Here is a 12,220-nt window from a genome sequence, read left to right on the forward strand (position 1 = left end):
ATGAGAGGGCACACCTGGGCAGTGCCCAGGGGCCCCAGCTGCATGGAGGTCCCCCTGCACTTTCCCCAAAGCAGCTGGTCCTTGAGCCCACGCTCCCCCGAAAATTGGGGGCCCCATGATGGCACTGAGAGTGATAGATACACAGGGGAGGCCGACTGCCTCCTACCGTATTTGCCGGCGTATAAGACGACTGGGCGTATAAGACGACCCCCTATTTATCCAGGAAAAATGTTGGTTTTGGGATATACTCGCCGTATAAGACTACCCCCTTCTTACTAGTCTTTCTGGAAGCTGAGGGGTAGCCGGAACAACCACTGACAGGAGCATGCTTTTTTCAAATCTCACTGTGCCATTACATTACATGCCTCCACTGTGCCATTACATTACATCACTTGCCCCCACTGTGCCATCACTTGCCCCCACTGTGCCATCACTTGCCCCCACTGTGTTCAGTGTTCCGCCTATCCCAGATGTCCTCTTGTCCGAGGATGAGAAGGCATCCGTGATAGGCGAAACACTGAACAGAGGCCCTGCTGGGAAAATTTGTGTTCTGCCTATCAAGGAACTTTCCGAGGAGGAGGCGCAGCTTTTAAATCATGGATGCCCGCAGCCTGACGGAGACTGTCACCGGCGTATAAGACGACCCCCGACTATAGATGTATTTTTTTGCATCCAAAAGGTCGTCTTATACGCCGGAAAATACGGTACCTACTTGATGTCTGTTTACCTGCACTGTCATCATTGTAGGGGCCCCATAGCATTACTTTGCCAGGGGCCCATGATGCTATTAAGACGGCCCTGGGTCAGGCACTGATGTTGGAAAAGAAGACCTGGCTCACAGTTGGTGTATAGCAGTGGTCTCCAAACTGCGGCCCGAGTGCCGGATGCGGCCCTTTGCTTGCCTTTATCCGGCCCTTGGGGCACTATCCCTCCCACTGATACGAGACACTATTCTGCCATCTGACACCGACAGTGGAGCACCATTTCTCCCGCTGACTCCACTAACGGGTCACTATTCCTCCCTATGATACCAGCAATGGGTCACTATTCCTCCCTATGATACCAGCAATGGGTCACTATTCCTCCCTATGATACCAGCAATGGGACGCTATTCCTCCCACTAATTCCAGATGTTCACTAACAATGATGCCAGGAAAATTTCTACTCCCGCCGGCCAAAGTCCGGCCCTCCAAGAGTCTGAAGGACAATAAACCGGCCCTTTGTTTTGAATGTTTGGAGACCCCTGGTGTATAGTAATGTTGAGATCAGGGCTTTGTGTAGGTCAGTTCCGTTCCTCCACACCAAACTGGTCAACCCATGTCTTTATGGAACATTGTGCACAAGGTCACCTTCCCCAAAACTGTTCCCATAAGGTTGGAAGGGCACAAATGCCTCAGGCCCCGTACACACGTCCGAGAAACTCGACGAGCAAAACTCATCGTTTTGCTCGTCGAGTTCCTTGTGAAGCCGCCAGGGATCTCGGCGAGCCAAGTTTCCTCATTGACTAACGAGGAAATAGAGAACATGTTCTCTATTTGGCTCGACGAGATCCTCGTCGGTTTCCTCGGCCAAAAGTGTACACACGACCGGTTTCCTCGGCAGAATACGGCTCCCATCGAGTTTCTGGCCGAATTCGGCCGAGAAACTCGGTCGTGTGTACGGGGCCTAAAATGTCTTTGTATGCTGTAGGATTAATCATACCCTTCACTGGAAACATCAATAATTTGGAGGGAGGACTACAAACCTTTGGCCATATAGTGTGGAAAATCCCAGACGAAGACTAATGCCATTTCACAGACCACTTTAGTCTGTCACGCCTCACCGGACAGTTTTTTAAAAGCTTGTATAATATTTTGTAAACAACAATGTAGTATAGAATAATGTTTTAGTTTTTTTTTGTACTTTTTCATATTTTTTTTTTGCTTTATAAACACAAACCTCCAACATTTGAGGGGGTTAAAGCGGGAGTTCACCGATAAATGCTGTTTTTTACTCTTTTACCCTAAGCCCCCATTCACACCTAGGCGTTTTGTCGCCTGTAGTGTGACGCCGCTGCCGCCAGAGGGATGATTTAACATTGCCCTCTATGGAGATGGTTCACATCTCCACGCCAAATGCCTGCCGCCTGCCGCCTGCCGCCTGAAAAAAGGTCCCGGACCTTTTTTTCAGGCGGCTTTCGGCGTTCGGCATAGGAGATGGGAACCATCTCCATAGAGGGACAATCTTGGGGCACATCTAGGCGGACAATCGCCGCAAATCACGGTACAAACGCCGCTATTTGTCGCCGCAATTCGCGGGACAAAACGCCGCGAATTTGTCTGCCTAGATGTGAATGGAGCCTTAGTCTGATGCTCATTTAGTCTAGGGGAATCGGCTAGTTGTTTTAAAATCCGAGCATGCCTAACCGTTGTAGAGAGCGATCTTCTCCGCCACTTCCGGGTATGGGTCTTCGGGAGTGGGCGTTCCTTCTTGATTGACAGTCTTCCGAAAGGCTTCCGACAGTCGCATCCATCGCGTCACGAGTAGCGGAAAGAAGCCGAACGTCGGTGCGGCTCTATACTGCGTCTGCGTACCGACGTTCGGCTACTTTCGGAAAACCGTGACGCAATGGATGCGACTGTCGGAAGCCTGTCGGAAGACTGTCAATCAAGAAGGAACGCCCAGTCCCGAAGACCCATACCCGGAAGTGGCGGAGAAGATCGCCCTCTACAACGGTAAGTACTGCTCGGATTTTAAAACAACTAGCCGATTCCCCTAGACTAAATGAGCATCAGACTAAGGGTTAAAACAGGATTTTACCGGTGAACCTCCGCTTTAAGGGCGTGACTCCCAAAAAGGACCCTCACCTAAACATTATCCTTTTTTTTTTTACAAGATGAGGTAATAAGCTCAACGCCGCAGGAGACAACTGAACTCTCGATACAGAGGTTTGAATTGTCGGTGAATCATGTGACACAGTATTCGGTAGTTAAAAATGTAAAAACGGTTCAGAAAAAGGCAAAAAAGTACTTTATCGGCATAAAGACATTACATGACTGCTCGATGTTGGAAAGTTCAACACTGCAGACAAAAGCAAGTTATAATTATTCTTTTTTTTTTTCTACTCCCAGAAAAATAGTAAACTTAAAAGCACAAATGTTAAATTTTTTTTGTTCTTTTTTTTTTTCCTTCTCTATAGAGTCTTGTTACAAACGGATCTGAATTTCTATTTACAGTAGAAATAGTTTTTTGGTGAGCTCATGTCCCATGTCATGAAATAACGTCGAAACTCAAAGGCGTTTTTTGTCGGGTCCTAAACGTTGCCGAGATAAAGATGGTCTTTCGGACCTGCCCTTAAAATAGAACACATAAAAGTCTCTGTTTAGACCGTAGAGTTACCGTTCGTTGTTTAGCTACACTGGACGCATTTGAAGCTTTGTGTTTTTTTTTGTTTTTTTGTTTCCCCCAAGTCGGGTCACGTTGAAAGTCCAGGCCTATTCCTCTACGGTGCAGCAGTTTTGTTTGACGAACAAGCTCAGGACATGGTGGACAAACTGATACTGTTCGCTGGTTTGAATCATTCCTCCCCTAGAAAGGAAAACAAATAGGTAACGTGATGAGTAAAGCTGCTGTACTTGTGCCATACTTCCGGCAGTATTTGAGGAATTCTATGTTATATTTTTACATACCGTATTTATCGGTGTATACCGCGCACTTTTTTGCCCTGAAAATCAGGGCAAAATCGTGGGTGCGCGGTATACGCCGATACCCGCTTTCCCGCGCCGAGTTTTGAATACTGCGCCGACATATACCGAGCGCAGTACACTCGGGTATAGTCGGGCAGTCTCGGCTCCTTCCGCACTCACGTCCTGGACGTACAGGACGTCAGCGCGGGTAGCCGAGCATTGCCGACAATACACGAGTGTACTGCGCTCTGTATATGTCGGCGCAGTATTCAAACTCGGCGCGGGAAACGAGCGGGGAGGACGCGAGGACGCCGCAGAAGGACGCCGGACCCGCCGAAGAGCACACCCGACCCGCCGAAGACGGACGCCGGACCCGCCGAAGAGGACACCCGAAGCCGCAGAAGGACGTCGGACCCGACGAGGCCGCCGATGGACGCCGCGCAAGACACCAAAACTGTAAGTACAAAAAAAACTTTTTTTCCACAGGATTGGGGGCCACTTTAGGGGTGCGCGGTATACGCGGGAGCGCGTTATACCGCGATAAATACGGTAGTTGTATTGGTCCAGCTTGGGTCACTGTAACTATGTATATACCATACCTCCCTCTAGAACAGTGGTCTCTAAACTGAGTCCCTTTATTTGTTTTTATTCAGGCCTTGAGACAGTATTTTCATCCCCTGGTACCAACAATGGGACACAATTCTCCCCAATGACACCAGTGAAGGGGCAGAATTCTTCCCGATGACACCAATGATGGAGCACAATTCCTCCCAATGACACCAACAATGGGGCTCAATGACACCAATGATTGGACACAATTCCTCCTAATGACACAATGGGGCGCTATTCCTCCCACTAACACCAAAAATGGGGCATTGTTTATTTGCATTGACATCGGGACTCGCAAAGGCCGCAGTCCGGCCCTCTATAAAGCGGAGGTTCACCCAAATAACATCTATATCAGACTAAATCCTTTATACTTCTAACATGTACAATTGCCATTTTTTTTTTTTTAGGCTGCGCATACCTTATAATCTATGGGCCAGATTTAGTAAGAATTGCGCTTTTTTTACGGAGGCGCAGGGCAACGATTTTGCCCTGCGCCCCTGCAATTTTTTTGCGCTGCCCTCGATTCACGGAGCAGAAGCTCCGTAAATTGCGCGGGCGCGCCGGCAAAATGCCCGGCACAAGATCGCGCAATTTAAATGATCCCGTAGGGGGCGGGAATCATTTAAATTAGGCGCCTTCCCGCGCCGATCGTAGAGCGCATGCTCCGTCGGGAAACTTTCCCGATGTGCATTGCGGCAAATGACGTCGCAAGGACGTCATTTGCTTCAAAGTGAACGTGAATGGCGTCCAGCGCCATTCACGATTCACTTACGCAAACTACGTAAAATTCAAATTTCGCGACGCGGGAACGACGGGTATACGTAACATGGGCTGCCCCTGCTAATAGCCTTGCGCGAAAACCGCCGTACGTAAATGACGTAAATTGCGTACGCAGGGCTCGCGCAACGTTGTGAATCGGTGTTAGTATGCAATTTGCATACTATACGCTGAGCACAACGGGAACGCCACCAAGCGGCCAACGCAAGAATGCAGCCTAAGATATGCGGGCATAAGAGCCTTATGCCGCGCAGATCTTAGGCTGCAGTCGGCGTAACGAGGTTCCTGAATCAGGAGCACTCGTTACGCCGGGGCAAGTAAGCAATTGCGCTGTGTAACCTATGGTTACACAGGCGCAATTGCTTCTTGAATCTACCCCTATATTTGCAATCCGGCTTCCGGGTACTCACTCCCGCGGGAGTAGGCGTTTCCAAGCTGATTGATATAAGGAAAGACGGGATAGACAGCCGCACTCCAAAAAAAACATAAGGTTGTCTTAGTCCATGACTAAGCACTAATTGGAGTGTGAAACGCGTAGGCTGTTTTCCCTGTGTTCTGCTTGTTTTGTAGTGCATTTTTTATCAATTTTTTACAATAAAGACAACCTTATGTTTTTTTTGGAGTGCGGCTGTCCATCCCGTCTTTCCTTATATCAATTGCTTTGTGCATTGCCAGCACCTTTGATTTCCTGAACCAGTGCAGATTTTCCCAACACACCCACCTGGAGCGGTTACTCCCTTCCCTTCGTTTCCAAGCTGAGCCGCAATGTAATCTGGGAGTTCACCCAGATGATTGATGCCCTTCATAACATTTTCCCCCTGGCAGATAAGGCCCCCCCCCCCGTATTGCGTAGGCGCGTCACAGAGTTTCGGAAAGAACCCGAACATGCAGAGCTGCGAGTCAGCTCTACATGGCGCTTGCGCACCAACTAGAAGCCGTGTAGAGCTGACTGCGCAGGCGCCGTATAGAGCTGGCGCTCATCTCTGCATGTTCGGGTTCTTTCCGAAACTCCGTGGCACTCGTGACGCAACTACGCAATACGGGGGGGCCTTAGCCGCCAGGGGGGAACATTTTATGAAGCACATCAATCATCTGGGCGAACTCCCAGATTACATTGCGGCTCAGCTTGGAAACGCCTATTCCCGCGGGAGTGAGTACCCGGAAGCCGGATTGCAAATATAGATTATAAGGTACCATATTTGCCGGCGTATAAGACGACTGGGCGTATAAGACGACCCCCTAATTTTCCAGCTAAAATGTTGGTTTTGGGATATACTCACTGTATAAGACGACCCCTCACTGTGCCATCTATACATGCCTCACTGTGCCATCTATACATGCCTCACTGTGCCATCTATACATGCCTCACTGTGCCATTCCATTCCCTGCCTCAACGATCTCCCTACCTTCTCCTGTAGAGTATGTCAGATGGCGGCCATCCATTATTCAAAAGCCGCGCCTCCTCCTCAGGCTTTTCCGTGATAGGCGGAACACTAATTTTCCCAGCAGAGCCTCTGTTTAGTGTTGCGCCTATCACGGATGTCCTCTCGTCCGAGGATGAGAGGACATCCGTGATAGGCGGAACACTGAACAGAGACTCTGCTGGGAAAATTAGTGTTCCACCTATCACGGAAAGGCCTGAGGAGGAGGCGTGACTTTTGAATAATGGATGGCCGCCGTCTGACAGACAGGTACCCGGCGTATAAGACGACCCCCGACTTTTGGGGCATGATTTTAGATGCAAAAAGTCGTCTTATACGGCGGAAAATACGGTATGTGCAGCCTAAAAAAAAAAAGGCAATGCCAATTGTACATGTTAGAAGTATAAAGAATTTAGTCTGATATAGATGTTATTTTGGTGAACCTCCGCTTTAAGTCTGAAGGACAGTAAAAAGGCCCCTTGTTTGGCACCACTCGGCTCTGCAAAAATCAAATGAAAAATTGAAGGAGCCAAGTGGAAGATTGCCGGTGGAACGAAGATTGGACCCTATCAGATGCACTCTTCAGGTATAAAAACAGCAATCTATTATATATGAAAAGCTGATATCACAACTTTCTATAACAAATTTTATGAAAATGGGAAAAAATGTGATGGTAAGATTGAGTACTCGGTGGGGAAAAAAGAACAATGGTTACATCAACCTTTGGAAACAGGTCTCAAAATGTCATTTCTTTCTAATTAGGCCTAAAGGATCCTTTAAAATGAAATTAGCAGAAAAAAAGATTATCTTACCTGTCTAACCGTAGCTGGCAGGTGGTCCGCAGAATGTCCACTGCCCCCTCATTCTTCAGCTGCTTACACAGGATTGTGGTAGCGATAAAACAGCCGGTTCTTCCAATCCCTGCACTGCAAGACAGAACATACCTGTTAGCAGATACCGCTCATCTAACTGGACAGTTCTGGTTATGTTCGGCTAGTTTACCAGATCTGAGAGGCTAGAATGGAGCCTCTGGTGTGTTATTGGTGTAAGAAACTAGGGGGCACATCCACAAAAGAATTACGCCGGCGTATCTATTGATACGCCGCGTAATTTTAAAGTTCCCGCGTCGTATCTTTGTTTTGTATCTACAAAACAAGATACGACTGCATCTGGGATCGATCCGACAGGCGTACGTCTTATTATGCCGTTGGATCGTAGGTGCATTTTTCCGCCGGCCGCTAGGTGGCGTTTCCGTCGAATTCCGCGTCGAGTATGCAAATTAGCTAGATATGGCGATCCACGAACGTACGTCCGGCCGGCGCATTTTTTTACGTCGTTTGCGTTCGGCTTTTTCCAGCGTATAGTTAAAGCTGCTATATGGAGTTAAAGCTGCTATATGGAGGCGTACTCAATGTTAAGTATGGCCGTCGTTCCCGCCTCGAATTTTTAATTTTTTACGTCGTTTGCGTAAGTCGTTCGCGAATAGGGATTTGCGTAGAATGACGTCACCGTCGTAAGCATTGGCTTGTTCCGGTTTAATTTCGAGCATGCGCACTGGGATACCCCCACGGACGGCGCATGCCATCACATCGATTTAAATTGCGCGCCCTTACGCCGCCAAAGATTCACTACGCCGCCGTAACTTACGGCGCGCATTCTTTGAGGATTCGAAAAAAAAAGTTACGGCGGCGTAGTGTATCTTAGATACGCTACGCCCGGGGGAAATATGCGCCGATGTACGAGGATCTGGCCCCAGATTGTCAGATTGAGTATTAACACAACCAAGTACAGTGTATTCAGAGTCCAATTTATTAGATTCACCTACACTAGCTGGTACCAGGTAGGACCCTTATTTTAGTCTAAAGGGGTTTAAACATGGACCCGATAAGGTACTAGAAATGTTCCTTAGGTAAAGAAGTAGTATTACTTAAGGAATCTAGTTCCTCTATATTTGTTGGCCATACATTCAAGGAGCAGATTCATGTTTCACTTCATCCAAAGGGGTTGTCATGGTCAGGGGTGAGGCTCAGAGGCCAGTAGCTGTAGCAGCAGAGAGCATCCCACTGGCCAGCCGGATAGCTATACAAGTCACCCTGCTTGATGAGGGCTCACCCGGGGTACTGGGTCTAAGCTCTAATCGGTATTGACCAGAGCATCTGATAGTGGGGATGGGTTTTACTGTGTGTTAGTGCTAGGTTGCGAGCCAGGAGGTGATCAAGCCAGGGTCCATTGGCAGATATAGGAGGTAGGGATCAAGTAGAAGTGTATTCAGTAAACAAGCCAAAGGTCCGTAACAAGTGGTTGCAGTTTGGGATCAAGCAGAAGCGTAGTTGAGGAACAAGCTAAAGGTTGCCATTGAGCGGTAGTGAATATTGGACAGTAGCAAAGGCGACAAGAGCAAGATATTGGCTGGAGAGAGCACAATAATCTGGCAAACAATAAAGCCTCGTACAAACGATAGGTTAACCAGAGGACAACGGTCTGAAGGACCGTTGTCTTAGGTTAACCGATGAAGCTGACTGATGGTCCGTCACGCCTACTCACCATAGGTTAAATAACCGATCGTGTCAGAACGCGGTGACGTAAAACACAACGACGTGCTGAAAAAAACGAACTTCAATGCTTCCAAGCATGCGTCGACTTGATTCTGAGCATGCGTGGATTTTTAACCGATGGTCGTGCCTACTAACGATCGGTTTTGACCTATCGGTTAGGAATCCATAGGTTAATTTTAAAGCAAGTTGGCTTTTTTTTAACCTAAGGTTAAATAACCTATGGGGCCCACACACGATCGGTTTTGACCATTGAAAACGGTCCTTCAGACCTCTGGTTAACCTATCGTGTGTACGAGGCCTAAGTGTTCAATTGGAAGTTCATTGGAGGAGCAAGGGGTTCAAGGTTAAAAAAAAAAAAACAAGACATAAGGCAAGGTTGTCTAAGGCCGTGTACAGACGAGCAAACATGTACGATGAAACCGGTCCGCCGGACCGTTTTCACCGTACATGTCTGCCCGGGGATTTCTGTATGGTGGCTGTACTCACCATCATACAGAAATCCACGCGTAAACAATACGCGGGTCGTGGCCGCGCCGTCGCCGCGACGATGACGCGGCGACGTGGGCGGCCCTGCCAGTTCAATGCTTCCACGCATGCGTCGAAGTCATTCGACGCATGCGAGGGACGGCGGGCGCTCGGACATGTACGGTAGGTCTGTACAGACGACCGAACATGTCCGAGCGGACAGGATTCCAACGGGCTGTTTTAAAACAAGTCCAGAAATATTTGCCCGCTGGAAAAAGGCCCGGCGGGCAAATGTATGCTGGAATCCTGTCCGCTCGGGACTACACACGACCGAACATGTCTGCTGAAACTGGTCCGCGGACCAGTTTCAACAGACATGTTCGGTCGTGTGTATGGGGCCTAAGGAGTCAGACAGGTAGCTGTCCAGCACCTCAGGTGGCTCAGGAAGAAGAGACACTGCCCAATACTAGTAAAAAATTAATAAAAATGCCATAAATCTATCCCCTATTTTGTAGACGCTATAACTTTTGCGCAAACCCATCAATATACTCATATTGTGATTTTTCATTTGGGCACAGTGTTGCATGACCGCACAATTGTTATTCATAGTGCGATAGCGCTGAAAACGTAACATTAGCCTGGGCGGGAAGGGGGTGTGGTTAAACAAGCTGACCATGCCCAGCTTCACCAGATTCGTGCTCCGGTTTAAGAAAATCTTCCCCAATGTGTTGAAAAATTGCTTCAAATTCAAACCTGCCTTGTAGTGGATTGCCCATCCATGAAAAATCAATGGGCTGGCTCAGGGCCGGTACAAGGCAGGGGCGGGAGGGGCGAGTGCCCAGGGCGCTACCATTTCATGCAGGAGGGGGGCGCAATCAGCCGCGGCCGTCATATAGACAGCGCGGGCAGTGGCACTTTACAAATTGTGTGCCGACTGCCTGGCTGCCGAGTGCGCTCCTGTGCCCATCAATTGCCACCAGTGTGCCCCATAAATTGCCGCCAGTGTGTTGCCAGTTTTCCCCATCAATTGCCGCCAGTGTGCTGCCAGTTTGCCCGATCAATTGCCGCCAGTGTGCCCATCAATTGCCGCCAGTGTGCCCATCAATTGCCGCCAGTGTGCCCATCAATTGCTGACAGTTTGCCCCATCAATTGCCGCCAGTTTGCTGCCAGTTTGCCCCATCAATTGCTGCCGTTTCTTAAAAACGGGGGGGGGGGGAGAGTTTGCCATCTTCGCCCTGGGCACCAAATGGCCTTGTCCCAGCACTGGGCTGGCTTACCCCTACATATGTTAATGCGTGTGTGGAAACGCGCCAAAGCATTCTACATTCCGACTAAAAGTGTCTGAAGGTAGAATAAACTCCATTGCCTGCTGAAACCTAGAACAATGTCATCCACTTTACGTTTCGGGTGCAGAGAACTGATAAGATAGTAAGAGACTGTAGAACTTAGTGGCCATTGGGGCGAAGCTTATATATGGGCAAATTAATTTATACAAAGTTCATAGCTACTGCAATAGAGAATGCTTTATCAAGCAGCATAGAACACAAATAGCCAAAGGCAATTTTGTACATACACTGTATTACCAAAAGTATTGGGACGCCTGCCTTTACACGCACATCTATGTGCAGGGCTGGACTGGGACAAAAATTTGGCCCTGGACTTTATCGAGACTGGCCCACTTTGACAGGTCTCTACTATGGCGGCCGGACAACTCCCCAGCCACCCAAGCCCCCTCTCCCCCTTCACTAGCCCTTCTACTTTATTAGAGAAGAACGGCTGGTACTGGTACTCTTATAGGCAGTACCAGTGGGGAAGCTAGGCATTATTTCACCCGGGGCAAAAAATCAGTTCGGTGCCCCCACCATGGGACAAGATTAGGCAGAAGAGAGAAACTCCCAGGCCATAGCTGTTGAGTCAGCTGTCTGTCCCCTCCCCCGTGCTCCTTCTGGTCCCCCCTGCTCCTCTGGTCCTCCCTGCTCCTCTGGTCCTCCTCTTGCTTCTCTGTTCCCCCCCAGGTGAGCACTGCGGGGAGGGAGAGGAGGTGAGCGCTGCAGGGAGAGAGAGACAGAGGAGCGGAGGGGGGGCGGCGGTCCGCTGTCACTGAAGCCGGCCCACTGAGCCATCGGCCCACCGGGAAACTCCCGGTAGTCCCAATGGCCAGTCCATCCCTGTCTATGTGCATCCCAGTCTTACTCTGAAGGAATCAATATTGCGTTGGCCCACCCTTTGCAGCTATAACAGCTTCAACTCTTCTGGGAAGGTCGTCCACAAGGTTTAGGAGTGTGTCTATGGGAATGTTTGACCATTCTTCCAGAAGAGCATTTGTGAGGTCAGGCACTGATGTTGGATGAGAAGACCTGGCTCACAGTCTCCGCTCTAATTCATCCCAAAGGTGTTCTGTCAGGTTGAGGGCAGTCAAGTTCCTCCACCCCAAACTCACTCATCCATGTCTTTATGGACCTTGCTTTGAGCACTGGTCCAAATCATTTCAAATCAAGTCAGCATACCAAGACATTTTGGAGAATTTCGTGCTCCCAACTTTGTGGGAACAGTTTGAGGATGGTCCCTTCCTGTTCCAACATGGCTGCACACCAGTACAATTTCATCCAGGGGAGTTGATCCAAAAAAGGGCAAAATAAGATTCACCTAGTCAAGTCCTGGAAAACAAAAATTAGTCACCTCAGTACCCTGGATCAAAATATCTGCTTCAAAAACCTTTGCCCACCT

The 12,220-nt window shown here is 48.9% G+C and overlaps 1 protein-coding gene across 2 annotated transcripts in view; it reads right to left on the bottom strand.

Moving 5' to 3' along the window:
* Window positions 1-2,986: 2,986 nt before the first annotated feature.
* The window catches only part of PTPN5 (protein tyrosine phosphatase non-receptor type 5), a 70,520-nt gene continuing 61,286 nt past the window's right edge, over window positions 2,987-12,220 (bottom strand). For both annotated transcript variants that reach the window (XM_040328009.1, XM_040328008.1), the window contains exons 11-13: window positions 12,219-12,220; window positions 7,285-7,398; window positions 2,987-3,567 (exon numbers count right to left, since the gene is read on the bottom strand). The exon at window positions 12,219-12,220 is cut by the window's right edge and continues 159 nt beyond it. In XM_040328009.1, the coding sequence (XP_040183943.1) occupies window positions 3,474-3,567; window positions 7,285-7,398; window positions 12,219-12,220 (210 nt within the window). In that variant the 3' untranslated portion in view covers window positions 2,987-3,473. The remainder of the gene's footprint in view (window positions 3,568-7,284; window positions 7,399-12,218) is intronic.

Source organism: Rana temporaria, chromosome 11 (genome assembly GCF_905171775.1).
Source record: "Rana temporaria chromosome 11, aRanTem1.1, whole genome shotgun sequence".
NCBI lineage: Eukaryota > Metazoa > Chordata > Amphibia > Anura > Ranidae > Rana > Rana temporaria.